Below are 13,232 nucleotides of genomic sequence, written 5' to 3' on the forward strand. Positions count from 1 at the left end.
TGCCTTCAAAGATGTCCACATGCACCTTCGAGCTAACATATGCAAAACTGAGGCTGTCATCTTTCTTTCCTTTTCTGTCAACTTGTATATCAACTCATGCTTAGTGTCTCATGCTCCAACCACACTGAACTCCTTGCACATCTCACATCCCTCTGCTGGGATTTCAACAGTGAGTAGTTTGGTGTTCTTAGACCACAGCGGGGGGGAGAGAAAGACAGCAGGTAATCGGGCTGCTGCTTGTAGACCAGACCTTAAAGGCCAGTTAGAGCATTCTAGATGTATTGGCTGCTACCCCAGGTTACTTTCCTTGGTCTGAATAGAATACCCCATAGTTTAGCTTTTCCTCTTCTACTGAAGGAAGTCTGCATAGAAGAGGATACAAGGTTTATATGTCCATCATCTTGACCAGAGATACAGCTACAATTGAGGTTCTCATTTTACAGATAAGTAAATAGAGGCTTCAAAGGACTTGACTGTAGAGCTGCTGCTGCTGCTAAGTCGCTTCAGTCGTGTCCAACTCTGTGCGACCCCATGGACGGCAGCCCACCAGGCTTCCCTGTCCCTGGGATTCTCCAGGCAAGAACACTGGAGTGGGTTGCCATTTCCTTCTCCAATGCATGAAAGGGAAAAGTGAAAGTCGCTCAGTCGTGTCCGACTCTAGCGACCCCATGGACTGCAGCCTACCAGGCTCCTCCATCCATGGGATTTTCCAGGCAAAAGTACTGGAGTGAGGTCCCATTGCCTTCTCCGAAGACTGTAGAGCTAGCAAGTAGCAAAACAAAGGCTTGAATGAAGTTTCCAGACTCCAAATTCCCATTCTTTCCTGTATTAGAACAGCTCATACAGAGTGTTTTGTGTGTGGTTTGAGGGAGGGGAATCGCCTTGATCTGTTCTTGGGGGAAAATTCTCCTTATCACCCACACCAGGGGCTAAGTTTGTTCTGCTTGCCTCTCCTGGCTTAGTTCCCTTCCCTACTGTATCTTCTTAAATCCTCACAACAGTCCTGTGAGGTATTACCATCCCTTCATTTTATAGATGAGACTGAAGCTCAGAAAGTTTAAATTTCAGGCTCCGGAATCTTCACCACCTTGCTTCGCTGAGGTCCGTCCAGGTTTGGGAACACCAAGCTGATGAAGGGGGGCCCAAGGGTGAGGAAGACAGTGCCGGGGACAGGGCTGGGGTTTAAGGCTGAGGACCACCAGGTGGCGCGGTGGAAGTGCGGCTGCACCCTACTACCTCACCTCTCGCGGGCCAGATGTACCAGAACTAAACGGGGCGAGCTCGGGGAAGTAGGCTCGCGGAGCAGGGAGCAGTTTTCCTGAACCCAGAGTCTTCAAGGAGCTCCGTTCTCGTTCGGCCTCCAGAGGACCTCCTGAGCCTCGCTAGAGTCACAACCCCACCGGGCGACCGCCGGGCCGCATCAGCCCGCCGCCAGCTCCGCGCTCCCCACTGTGCAATTCATTTGATGGGCCTGGGACTCCACAGCCCCCACCTGTCGACCCAGGAGGCGGGGCGTGGGCGGGGTTGGTCCCGTAGGGCCCGCCCCCTGTCCCTGAGCCGCGGGCGCGCGACGAGATATAAGGCAGCCTGGAAACAATGCGCCTGCATCTCGCGCTCCCGCGCCGCTCTCGGGAGCGTCCGGGCCGCCGTGCGCGAGCGGGGGCGGGAGCGCGCGCTGGGGGGCTAACGCCTGTGTGCGGGCCTCGCACTCGGTGGCGCGCATGTGCAAGTGTGCGGGCTGCTTCGCTGCCCCGAGCGGGCGGGGAGCCGGTCCGCTCCAGGTGGCCGGTGGCGGGAGCGAGGTGAGGCTGCGGGCAGCCTGGGAACGGGCGCGAGTCCCGGGGGACGGGCTGCAGGCTGCCTTCCGGGCACAGCACGCCCCCGCCCGACCCGGCCGGGCCCTCGGAGCTGCGCTCCGGGCGGCGCTGGCAAAGTTTGCTTTGAACTCGCTCCCTGCAGCCTAGTCCGCGCGCTGTGAGCGGCTTCCCCAGGCACGCTGACCCGGGGCCGGGCTGCCCGGGACGCTAGGGAAGGGCGCGGGCTCCAAGCTGTGAGGTTGGAGAGGTACGAGAGCCTGGCAGGCAGCTGTACTGGGGGGCCGGGGGACGCTTCCCTCCCTGGGCCCGCACCTGGGTCAGCACGTCACCCTTCCCTCCCGCAGGGAGCGGACATGGACTTCGACTCGTACCAGCACTATTTCTACGACTATGACTGCGGAGAGGATTTCTACCGCTCCACGGCGCCCAGCGAGGACATCTGGAAGAAATTCGAGCTCGTGCCGTCGCCCCCCACGTCGCCGCCCTGGAGCTCCGGTCCCGGCGACGGAGACGCGGGCCCCGGAATTGGTCCTCCGGAGCCGTGGCCCGGAGGGGGCGCCGGGGACGATGCAGAATCCCGGGGTCACTCGAAAGCTTGGGGCAGGAACTACGCTTCCATCATCCGCCGAGACTGTATGTGGAGCGGCTTTTCGGCCCGGGAACGGCTGGAGAGAGCGGTGAGCGACCGGCTCGCCGCTGGCGCGCCCCGGGGGAACCCGCCCAAGGCGCCCGCCGCCCCGGACTGCGCTCCCAGCCTCGAAGCCGGCAACCCGGCGCCCGCTGCCCCCTGTCCACTGGGCGAGCCCAAGACCCAGGCCTGCTCGGGGTCCGAGAGCCCAAGCGACTCGGGTAAGGACCGCCCCGGGTCATCCAAGAGAGGGCACCCCATGGGTGGCCAAACCTCTGCCGCTGAGGTCCGGCAACTGGGTCTGCGCAAGCCCTTCCGCCACCTCCCTCTTCCTCGGCTGAAGCTGCCGGTGTAGCCCCCAGCGGTGTCTGTCTGGCACGTGGGAGTGTTAGTAAACAGTTTGAAGAAGTGGCGTGGGAGCCAGCGTCCCTTTGATGATGATTGGAGCCCCAGGGGACAAGGGAGACAGGGTGAGGCTTGGCGCTTAGGGAGAACAATACGGGGATTGGACCATAGGGGATTTCTGCCCTCCGAAGGCTGGAAGGGGTCCCTTAAGGGTCACTCCAGACTTAAATTTTTTTTGTTGCTGTCTCTTTCTCTGGGAAACTCACTCCCTTGGGGAGAGAAGCTGAGAAGCCTTTTGTGCAAAGCCAAAGCCTTCATCCTTTAAAAAACCTGGTCTCCTGCCTGCTTTATTTTAAAATGACAATAATGGCTCCTCCTCCATCCCCACCTCTTACCACGTATTCATCCTCACCATCACCCATGAGACAGTAGTGGAGGAATGACTGCTCCCTATTAACAGATGGAAAAACCGAGGCTTAGAAATAGGAAATCGCCAGAAGTGAACGCCAGCTTCCTGCCATCCAGCCAGCTTCTTTTGCTCAATCCTCCATCCCAACCAGGCACTTCTCTGGTGTTTAGAGGAACTTATTGGTTATCTGAGAAGTGGTACATCTTGCCATTTTGCTCTGGCCTGTGGTGGGAAGGTGTTCCTCTAGGAACAATTCATCTGAGGGCTTTCAGCTGCTTCATTTGTATTCAACAAATGTTCACTGGCCTCTACTTTGTGCTAAGCTCTGGGGTTAGTGCTGGGGGTCACAGATATGGAGCTCCAGGCTCCCCTGCCCCATCCTTGAATGCAGGTGTACATCTCACTGAGCACAGCCTGCTGCATCTGTGCCACCAGACTATGTCATTCTTAACCTAACCTCTTCTTCGAGGTGCCCATGAGAAATACTGGGGAGGGTGTTTTATAGGGTGCACACTGAGGCTTGTGTCAGATAAATCAGGACTGAAAACTCAAGTAGCTTTTAAGAATAATTTACGTGACCATTTAGAGGGAACTGGGGAATGGGTTTGGAGGTTGTCATACACTTAATGGTGAACATAAGGAAGGAAACACAATTAAAAGTAAAAAAAAAAATTTTCCCGGTTCACTTTTAACCTGCTTGCTTTTGTTAAGGTCATTTTTAACCTGCTTGCTTTTTACACCAAGACCTTGTTTGTTTAATGGCTGGAATGGGAACTTTGAGATCAAGAAACCAATAAAGATGTATCTCTGCAAAAGCTGATATGGTAGAGTGGAAAGTGCATTGTTTTGGGAATCTGGAGATCTTAGTTTTAGATCCAGAATGTTATACAGGTGCTGTGTGGACTTGGCTGATCTGGGTCTGTTTCTCCCTCTGCATGTTAGGGAGTTTGACCTGATCATCCAGCTGAGGACATGTCCTTGTCTAGGTAGAGTTAGACATTTTCTCTGAAAAGGAGAATGGTGTCTCACATTTTTTTCTTAGGCAGAACCTTCCCCAGCTATGGGGCTTAACTCTGAAGTATTAAAGGTTTGGGATGTGGGGAAGCCTCCTGAATCATTTTCTAACCTGCCCTTTACCCTGAACCTGTTTGCAAGCTCCTGGTTCACTCACAGGCCACATGGCCCAGAACAAAATGCAACAGATTGCAAACAATGAGGGGGGTGGGGAGAGTGACTGACGGCAAAGCTCGGCCAATAGGGGCTCGGGGCTGAGTAAGACCGCATTCCAAACTCAGCTCAGCCAGCCAATCACAGGTCTTGGGGCCAGGAGGGCTGAATGGTCAGGTTTTATTAATGGAGAAATAATGCGATTGTCCACACAATGGAAGCCTTCCTGACAAAGGGGCTCAAGCTTCGTGATTTGCGAAAGAGGCTGAGAACTGAGCTCTTCTGTTGTCAGGCTGAAATGCATAAAGGTGGCCTTCTCTGTGGAGGCTGCAAAACAGTGCGGAGCAGTAACGTTCTCCCCTAATTGTCCCTCTCCTGGTTGGGGTAACCTAAGAGATCTTGGAGTAAGGGAATGATAGAGGCATGTCCAGGTGTTGCTAGTGTTTTGGCCCCTGTATCAAGACATTCCCTTGCCGCTCAACTCCTGCGCCCCAACTCCTGACCCCCTAGAACAGGTAGCTTGGAAATGGTCTTTTGTACCTTTGTGAAGTTCCTGCGGCTTCTGCCGACCTGCGATTACAAATCCAATCCTCTTCTGGTCCAGGGAAGTGGGTGGGGCAGGCGACCTATAAATGATGGATGACTTTAGAAACCCATTGAACCCAGGAGCAAAATGCTCCTAAGGGAAACCCTTTCCCTCCCCTCTGTGGGTGAGGAGGGATGGGTTGTAGCCCTCCCTTCTCTGACTCTTCTGCTGAAAAGGATGGCAGAATAGAGAGGTGGGGGAATAATAGGATTTATAACTTGTGAAAAGTAACAATTCCCAAGTGCAGGCTGTGCTGGGCTGGAACAAAGGGCAGCTCTGCCCACAGACCCCTCATTTACAATTCTGATGGGGTATGAAAGAGCCCGACTGGGGAAGATCTTTATAGTTAAAACTTTGTCCCAGGCCGATAGCTCTTTTTCTCCATCCCGACAGAGGGGGAGGGGAGAGCCTGTGCAGACTGGGGGCTGTTGGCTTGGGTCTGCCTTTTGTTCTTATCTAAGCCTTGCTGTGCAAAGAGAAATTGGAGAATATTTTCCTTCTTGCTTATTTCCCTTCCTTTCCTTCACACCACCCTTAGCCTTGATACAATTGAATCAGTTGTCTTTCTCCCCACTTGAATTTGTTTATATCAAAATTGGGAAGATGTCACCTCCTTTCCCAAACTCCAGCATAGGGTCTGTGTATGTGTTTCTCATGGGGTGTGTTTCTTCTGTTGATCTCTCTTCTCGGACAGAGGGTGAAGAAATTGACGTTGTGACAGTGGAGAAGAGGCAGTCCCTGGGTGTCCGGAAGCCAGTCACCATCACGGTGCGAGCAGACCCTTTGGACCCCTGCATGAAACACTTCCACATCTCCATCCATCAACAACAGCACAACTATGCTGCCCGCTTTCCTCCAGAAAGCTGCTCCCAAGGACAGGCTCCAGAGCCAGGGCCCCGTGAAGACGGTCTGGAGAGAGAAGCACCAGAAGAAAAGGAAGATGAGGCAGATGAAGAAATTGTGAGTCTCCCACCTGTAGAAAGCGAGCCTTCCCAGCCCTGCAACCCCAAACCTGTCAGTTCTGACACTGAGGACGTAACCAAGAGGAAGAACCATAACTTCCTGGAGCGCAAAAGGCGGAATGACCTACGTTCCAGGTTCTTGGCCCTGAGGGATCAGGTCCCTACCCTGGCCACCTGCTCCAAGGCCCCCAAAGTAGTGATCCTGAGCAAGGCCTTGGAATACTTGCAAGCCCTAGTGGGAGCTGAGAAGAGGATGGCTACGGAGAAAAGGCAGCTCCGGTGTCGGCAGCAACAGCTGCAGAAGAGAATCGCGTACCTCAGTGGTTACTAACTGACCAAAGTCTGACTGCTCTGTCTTCACAGAGACCCAAGTTTATTTTTTAACCTCCCCTCTCCCCCTTAGGAATTTGCACATTTTGGTTCAGGTGGAGTGGCCTGGACAATAGATTCCCAGAATGCATTGCACACACAAGAAGGGCTCGCATTCTTGGAAACCTTGCAACCCGGTTCTCCCTCTGCCCTGACTTGCGGGAGTGCAGTGGCTTCTCTGGCACCTTTGGCTTCTCAGGCAGGCAGCACTGAGGAGACTTGGGGTCTGTTGAGCTCACTAGCTCCGAAGAAAAGCCTGACAGATGCTATGCAACAGGTGGTGGACGTTGTCAGGGGGCTCCAGCCTGCATGAAATCTCACACTGCGGATGAGCCTTAGACTGAGAAAGGATGCTCCCACTGGTGTCTCTGGGGTGACGCTAGGACAGCTGGGCCTGGATGCTCTCCCCAGGCTCCTTTTTCCAAGAGACATACGAGCTGTCTTAAGTGAAGACGAGCTCGCAGATTTGATCAACAGGGACCATTACCTCACTGTCAGACACTTTACAGTAGCTGAGGAGTCAGAAACCTTTAACATGTATTCCCATGTTAGGTGACACCCCTCCTCCCACTCTCCATGCTGCGATCTTGAGAACTTGTAAAGCGCTTGGCCTCTTAGATTCTTTGTCTCAAGGCCCTCCGGGCCCTTTCCTCTGAGGGCAGAGACCATCCCATCCTCACCAGGAACTTTTTTGGTTTCCTTCCACTTTTGTTATGCAATGGGCTCTATGGCTATTTCCCACAGGTCTGAAATACTTCCCCAGGACACAGGGCAAGGGTCCCAGCCTGTGGCTGGGGGAAGGTTTGGAGTCCTGGATGCGAACGTGTTCCCTGCCCAGGTGTTTTCCATCTTGGAAATCCTCTCAAAGCAGATGTCAGGCACCTGAAGGGGAAGAGCTGTACCACTTCCTCTTTCCCACCTCCCTCTCATCTCAACCCCTGACTGATAAGTTTGAAGTTCTACTCAGTTCGGTTCAGTCGCTCAGTCGTGTCTGACTCTTTGTGACCCCATGGACTGCAGCACGCCAGGCCTCCCTGTCCATCACCAACTTCTGGAGTTTACTCAAACTCATGTCCATTGAGTCGGTGATGCTAGAACCATACAAACCTGTGCTTCTCTTGCAACTCCAAGGAGCTTCCTGTCCCTCTAGCCACCCTTGGGCCCTCTGCCAGCCTGACATGAGTCAGAATCCCATTCCCAGAATCTGGGCCTTATTGCAGTTCTTACTGGGAGAGCCGCTGGGACTCATCCAGTGCTCCAGAAGGCGGATTAGCTTCCTGGTGGGTTTTTAAGAAGCTTCCAGGAGCTCTGCTCAGTGGACCATGATGGATTTTACCCAACTGGGCTCAGCCTCTCCAGGTGGATTCCAGGCACAGCCTCTGGGCTGAGAAAGTCACCTAACCCAACAAGTGTCACATGGGCAACCTCAGCAGCCCCTAAGTCTAGCCTGGAAGAAAGATCGGCCCTTCCAGCACTCTGCCCAGGGCAGCAGGTGCCTACTGGATGGGGGTTTGAAAATGGGGGAGGGAAGAATTCTAGAGTGCTATATGTGGCTCTGGGAAGCCAGCTGCTACTTCTAAACCTGTTATGCATGATGGTCTGTTCCTGAGGTTGCTTCCTGGCCTCAGAGAACCCCAGTGGAACTTGCAAAAAGCCCCCTGCTTCTGGAGCATGGTTTTGGGGAGCCAACTGACTTCGGGAACTGTCTTTGGAGAACAGGTGGGATGTAGGTTATTGATGTCTCACCTGAAGAGCTTGTGTTTTATAAGCTGCTGTTGGGTATTATGCTGGGAGCAGTCTTTTTTTTAATACTGTATTTTTGTATGCCTTTTGCAAAGTGGTGTTAATTGTTTTTGTACAAGAAAAAAAAAAAAAAAACTCTGGGGCAATTCTGTTGCAAAAGTCTGATTTATTTTAAAAGGTAGATTTACCTGAAATTTTGTATTTAGTTGTGAATACTGATTGCCTGATTTTAAAATGTTGCCTTCTGGGACATCTTCTAATAAAAGATTTCTCAAATGTGTCAGAGGTGGGGGGGTGGGGGGCAGCTTATGCCCACCATGTCCCCCAGAACCAAGGGACACTGTTTTTTAGGGTAGTCACAAGTGATCTCTAACCATGTTGCTAACCTGGTCACTCCACCCTGGGTTCCTGAAATGCCATTTCAAACATGTCTAAACAACGTAAGTTTAGTACTCAGTAAACACAAAATTGTCTTGTGAATTCCAGAGTGCTGAATTTGTATTTTAGAAGGCTTGAAATCCTGGTGTTCCACCATTAATTCATCCTGTGCCTTTTACCTTTACCTGAAAGCCCTAGTTTCCCTACTTGTAGAATGGGGATAAATGCTACTTCCCAAGGGATTGTTGCTATTTAGTTGCTAAGTCACATCCACCTCTTTTGCAACCCTGTGAACTATATAGCTTGCCAGGCTCCTCTGTCCATGAGATCTCCCAGGCAAGCATACTGGATTGAGTTGCCATTTCCTTCTCCAGGGGATCGAACTCACATCTCCTGCATTGGCAGGCAGACTCCCTACAACTGAGCCACGAGGGAAGCTTATCACAGGGATTGGCAGGCATTAAATGTAGACTTTTTCTTTTTCAGCTGCAAGGCTTGTGGGATCTTAGTTCTCCTACCAGGGATTGAACCTGGGCCATTGGCAGTGACCGTGCAGAGTCTCAACCACTGGACCACCAGACTCTAAGCTGCTTTTAAACTGTAAAGCCTTAAATCTTTTCAGGTGGTACTTTTCTTACCATGGGTATTTTAATCCCCCTTTTTTTTTAACCATGCCTACCGCCTTGTGGGCTTCCCAGGTGGTGCTAGTGGTAAAGAACCTGCCTGCCAGTGCAGGAGACAGAAGAGATGTGGGTTCGATTCCTGGGTTGGGAAGATCCCTGGAGAAGGGAATGGCAACCCACTCCAGTATTCTTGCATGGAGAATCCCCATGGACAGAGGAGCCTGGAGGGCTACAGTCTATAGGGTCACAAAAAGTCGGACATGATTGAAGCTACTGAGCATGTGTGCATGCGCTGCCTGGCAGGATCTTGATTCTCTGACCAGGGATCAAACCCAAGCCGCCTGCAATAGAAGCACAGAGTCCTAACCACTGGGCAACCAGGGACTTCCCTTGCAGGATGTCTTTTTAAAAATTTTATGAGAATTGGTGATATAATGTGATTTTTTTTTTCTTTCTCCTTTGATTAATACAGGAACATAGTTCTCAGAAACTTCTCTAAATGCAAGAGGGGAGACTTTAGTAATAGCCATTCCTGATGGAGCACTGCCTATATCTAAACACCTTGCTCCTTCCTACATGTTAGACCACACCAATCATGTGCCAGGACTACAGAAGAGGGAACCAAGGTTCTAAGAGTGAAACATAACTGCCCAGTGTTACACAGCTAATAAGTAAATGAGTTCAAGGGATTTGAAACCAGCTCTGCCTGTTTCTAGAGCCAGAGGTCTTCACCACCACATAATAATGATCAGCTTCTTTTGTTACCATGCGATGTGTAGAGGAAGTAGGGAATTTCATCACCTAACTGCTTGCTGGAACTGTCTCCTTGGGGCCACTGTGCCTGCTGCTTATTGGGATGAAGTGGAGCAAATGGCCCGTGACCAGCCACTCTGCCACGTTTGTGGGTTGAGTAGGTTCGTCTTGCCCCAGAGAAGCCCCTTCTAGGACTAGGAAAGGAAAACAGGTGCAGGTCAGAAAAACCATGAGCATCATGGTAGGAGAAGGCCACTGTATCTCATGTAATCCTGCCTTACAGCTGAGACCTGGGTCGATATTGCCTACCTGCATTCCTACGAAGCCTGAGTCCAAAAGCTACTATAAATTCCTTGCATTTACAAAGTGACTCTCATCACAACCTGGTAAGTAAGCAATATTTGCCACTTGGTACTAGAGCCCAGACAGTTTTTTTGTTTTTGTTTTTTGGCCACACCTTGTGGCTTGCGGGATCTTAGTTCCCTGAGCAAGGATGGAACCCATGCCCCCTGCAGTAGAATGGAGTCCTAACCACTGGGCCACCAGGAAGTCCCCCAGACAGGTTTCTTGCTCAAGGTCACAGATCAGAATCCAAATCCCAAAACCTGTCTTCTGTCAGGTAAACTTCCCACTCCACCCCTATGACCTCTAGGTCCCCAAAGCCAGGGCATAAATAGCTGTTTGATAAAAACAGACTTGGATTACTGGGATACTTTCCTTAAAACTCCATATCCCTCTTTTAGTTATAGTCGCTCTGTTCCCACTGAGTATAACATATTTTTTTTTCGCTGTGCTGGATCTTTGTAGCTGTGCTCTGGCTTTCTCTAGTTGTGCAACCAGTGTCTACTCTTCGTTGCAGTACGAGGGCTTCTCATCATGGTGGCCTCTTGCTGCGGTGCATGGGCTCCAGAGCGCGGGCTCACTAGTAGTGGCGCATGGGCTTAGTTGCCCCAAGGCATGTGGGATCTTCTAGGTATCAGACCCATGTGCCTTGCATTGGCAGATGGACTCTTAACCACTGGACCAGCAGGGAAGTCCCCATTCTGCTTTTGAGGCCATTTGTTAAGAAAATTTGTAGGGGTTTCTCTCCCTTTACTAGACGTTGAAAAAATTCACAAGTGCTCAGTAAAATCCTAAGAACTCCTAGGTACAGGGCCTAAAGCTGATGCTAATGTTGCTTTACATAGTTTAATTCTCACAGTAACCTGGAGGAAAGGATGGTATCAGCCCCATTTCACAGGTGAGCAAATTGGAGCTCAGAGATATTGAAGTCATTTGTCTGAGCCCAGACAGCTAGTGCAGACTGCCTGACTTGCCTGACTCTAAGCTTCAGTTCCTTTGAGTCTGAAACTCTGCTGAGAAAGGAGTGGGAATAAAGCCATCTCCTGGGGGGAAGAAAGGGTGTTTCTGGAATGTGAAGTATTTTAAGCTCCTTCCTAGCTCACTTCTGCAGACTCCTACTTCTATCTTTGTCTGAAAATAGCCAGGAGTTTATTCCTGGATTTCGGAGAAAAATTTCTGCAAATTAGGTTTGCCTCTGAATAGTACACTTAAGGGACTACATACCCCTCCCAAAGATGTGGACGTAGATAATAAGGAACAGCTGAGAAGACATACGTGGCATGGGAAAGAAAGGCCATCTGCTCTGTTAGACAATCAAAGGCTAAATGGAGTGCTTAACTCCTGCCCCTATTGGTAGCTATTTTAGGGGGACTGAGACAGGTTGAACTATCTTAGAAGTGCTGAATTTATCTTAAGTGCCCCTGGAGTCAGAATATTTCAGAATATGCACTTTAGAAGGAGAAGGGATGGGTGCGGGGGAGTGGAGGGGCAGGCGGTGAGGGCAGGTGGGGGGTGAGGATGGTTTTGTTGATCTGGAAGGTGATAGGGAGTGTGAAAGAGGACTCGAAGGATAAGATAACCAGTGGGAGATGACTGATGACTGGGTGACTAGGGAGGGTAAAGGGGAGGTCTCTAAATACGTCAGCTAAAGTTCCATGGGGGTGTGGACATTTCTACTTTAAGCTTGGTGGACAGCTCTTAATGTCTTTATTTAGAACTGCTGCTAAAGGGATCAACTGTATTAACATTGGGCTTCCCAGGTGGCTCAGTGGGTAAAAAAAGGAAAGTGAAAGTGTTAGTCCCTCAGTGGTGTCCTACTCTTTGGGACCCCACAGACTGAAGACCTCCAAGCTCCTCTGTCCATGGGATTTTCCAGGCTAGAATACTGGAGTAGGTAGCCAGTCCCTTCTCCGGGGGATCGAGATTGAATCTGGATCTCCTGCATTGCAGGCAGATTCTTTACCATCTGAGCCACCAGGCCTGCGATGCAGAGGACCCAGGAGATGAGGGGTCCATCCTTGGGTTGGGAAAATCCCCTGGAGGAGGGCATGGCAACCTGCCACAGTATTCGGGCCTGGAGAATCCCATAGACAGAGGAGTCTGGTGGGCTATAACGCATAGGGTTGAAAAGAGTTGGACATGACTGAAGCAACTGAGCATGCACGCGCCTGTATTAAGATTGCCATTCTTTTGGTGAGTAAACCTAAATATGATCTTAAGGTCTTTAATCAGGTAAGTTATTAAACAATTAATACTCAGTGCCAGGGGTCAAGTTGGTGCCCAAGAAGTAACTGTTGAATCACCTCTAAACTTGTGGGAAGTAGTATGGTTAGGTAACCTCCCACAACCAACAGAGCTCAGTTCCAAATCAAGCTCTCCATTTTCCAGCTTTGTGACCTTCGACAAATTATTAACTTCTCCCAGTCCCAACTTCCATATTTGTAAAACAAGTATAAATCATAGCACCTGCTTCTTAGGGTTGTTGTGAGCAATACTAAGTGCTTAGTAAATGATTAGTATTATTTAAACCATTTAGCAAGCCCCACCTAGAACACCAATTAGTCATATTTAAAAGGTGATAGAAGGGATTGGTAAAATAAGAAATCTTCCCAGAAGGAGTACTTAAAATAATCTGGGGTAGATGTATTAATGCCTCAAGAGGCAATAAATCATCAGGGAAGGAGTAGCCAGGATTTTGGGAGACTGAGATGAGCAGAGAAGGGAAGAAGGGCAAAGACCTGAGTCTGACTGGTCCACAGCATTCCATGCCCCATGGCAGGCAGGCGGTGGGAGTCTGTGACGCTGTTGCACATATGGGCCCTCTATTTGTCCTTACTGGGCACTGCAGTGTCTTCAAACTGAGCTGAAGTCAATGACTCCATTCAGTCATTAAATCCTCTAATGTGTATTTTTGTTCAGACAGTGATCCTCACACCTGGGTGAGTCTTAAGAATCTGGAGATGGAAATGACAACCCACTCCAATATTCTTGCTTGGGAATTCCCATGGACAGATGTGTCTGGTGAGCTAGTACGGTCTGCTACTGCTGCTGCTGCTAAGTCGCTTCAGTCGTGTCCAACTCTGTGCAACCCCATAGACAGCAGCCCACCA

At 50.6% G+C, this 13,232-nt stretch overlaps 1 protein-coding gene across 2 annotated transcripts; it reads left to right on the forward strand.

The window, feature by feature from the left end:
- Nucleotides 1-1,587: 1,587 nt before the first annotated feature.
- Nucleotides 1,588-8,506, forward strand: MYCL (MYCL proto-oncogene, bHLH transcription factor). Of its 2 annotated transcripts, none has more exons than XM_019957757.2 (3): nucleotides 1,588-1,802; nucleotides 2,162-2,666; nucleotides 5,647-8,506. In XM_019957757.2, exons 1-3 carry the CDS (start codon nucleotides 1,722-1,724, stop codon nucleotides 6,243-6,245), a joined length of 1,185 nt encoding a protein of 394 aa, XP_019813316.2. In that variant the 5' UTR covers nucleotides 1,588-1,721; the 3' UTR covers nucleotides 6,246-8,506. The 2 variants fall into 2 exon arrangements, with proteins under 2 accessions (XP_019813316.2, XP_070642876.1); XM_070786775.1 differs by lacking the exon at nucleotides 1,588-1,802 and adding an exon at nucleotides 1,812-2,064.
- The last annotated feature ends 4,726 nt before the right edge of the window (nucleotides 8,507-13,232 follow it).

Source organism: Bos indicus, chromosome 3, assembly GCF_029378745.1.
Source record: "Bos indicus isolate NIAB-ARS_2022 breed Sahiwal x Tharparkar chromosome 3, NIAB-ARS_B.indTharparkar_mat_pri_1.0, whole genome shotgun sequence".
Classification (NCBI taxonomy): Eukaryota; Metazoa; Chordata; class Mammalia; order Artiodactyla; family Bovidae; genus Bos; species Bos indicus.

Bases quoted from the DNA above. Each gene is read 5' to 3' on its own strand.
- MYCL (XM_019957757.2), top strand. From the start codon at position 1,722: ATGTGCAAGTGTGCGGGCTGCTTCGCTGCCCCGAGCGGGCGGGGAGCC. The intron at 1,803-2,161 runs GTGAGGCTGCGG...TCCCTCCCGCAG, and splicing joins TGGCCGGTGGCGGGAGCGAG to GGAGCGGACATGGACTTCGA. The intron at 2,667-5,646 runs GTAAGGACCGCC...CTTCTCGGACAG, and splicing joins CGAGAGCCCAAGCGACTCGG to AGGGTGAAGAAATTGACGTT.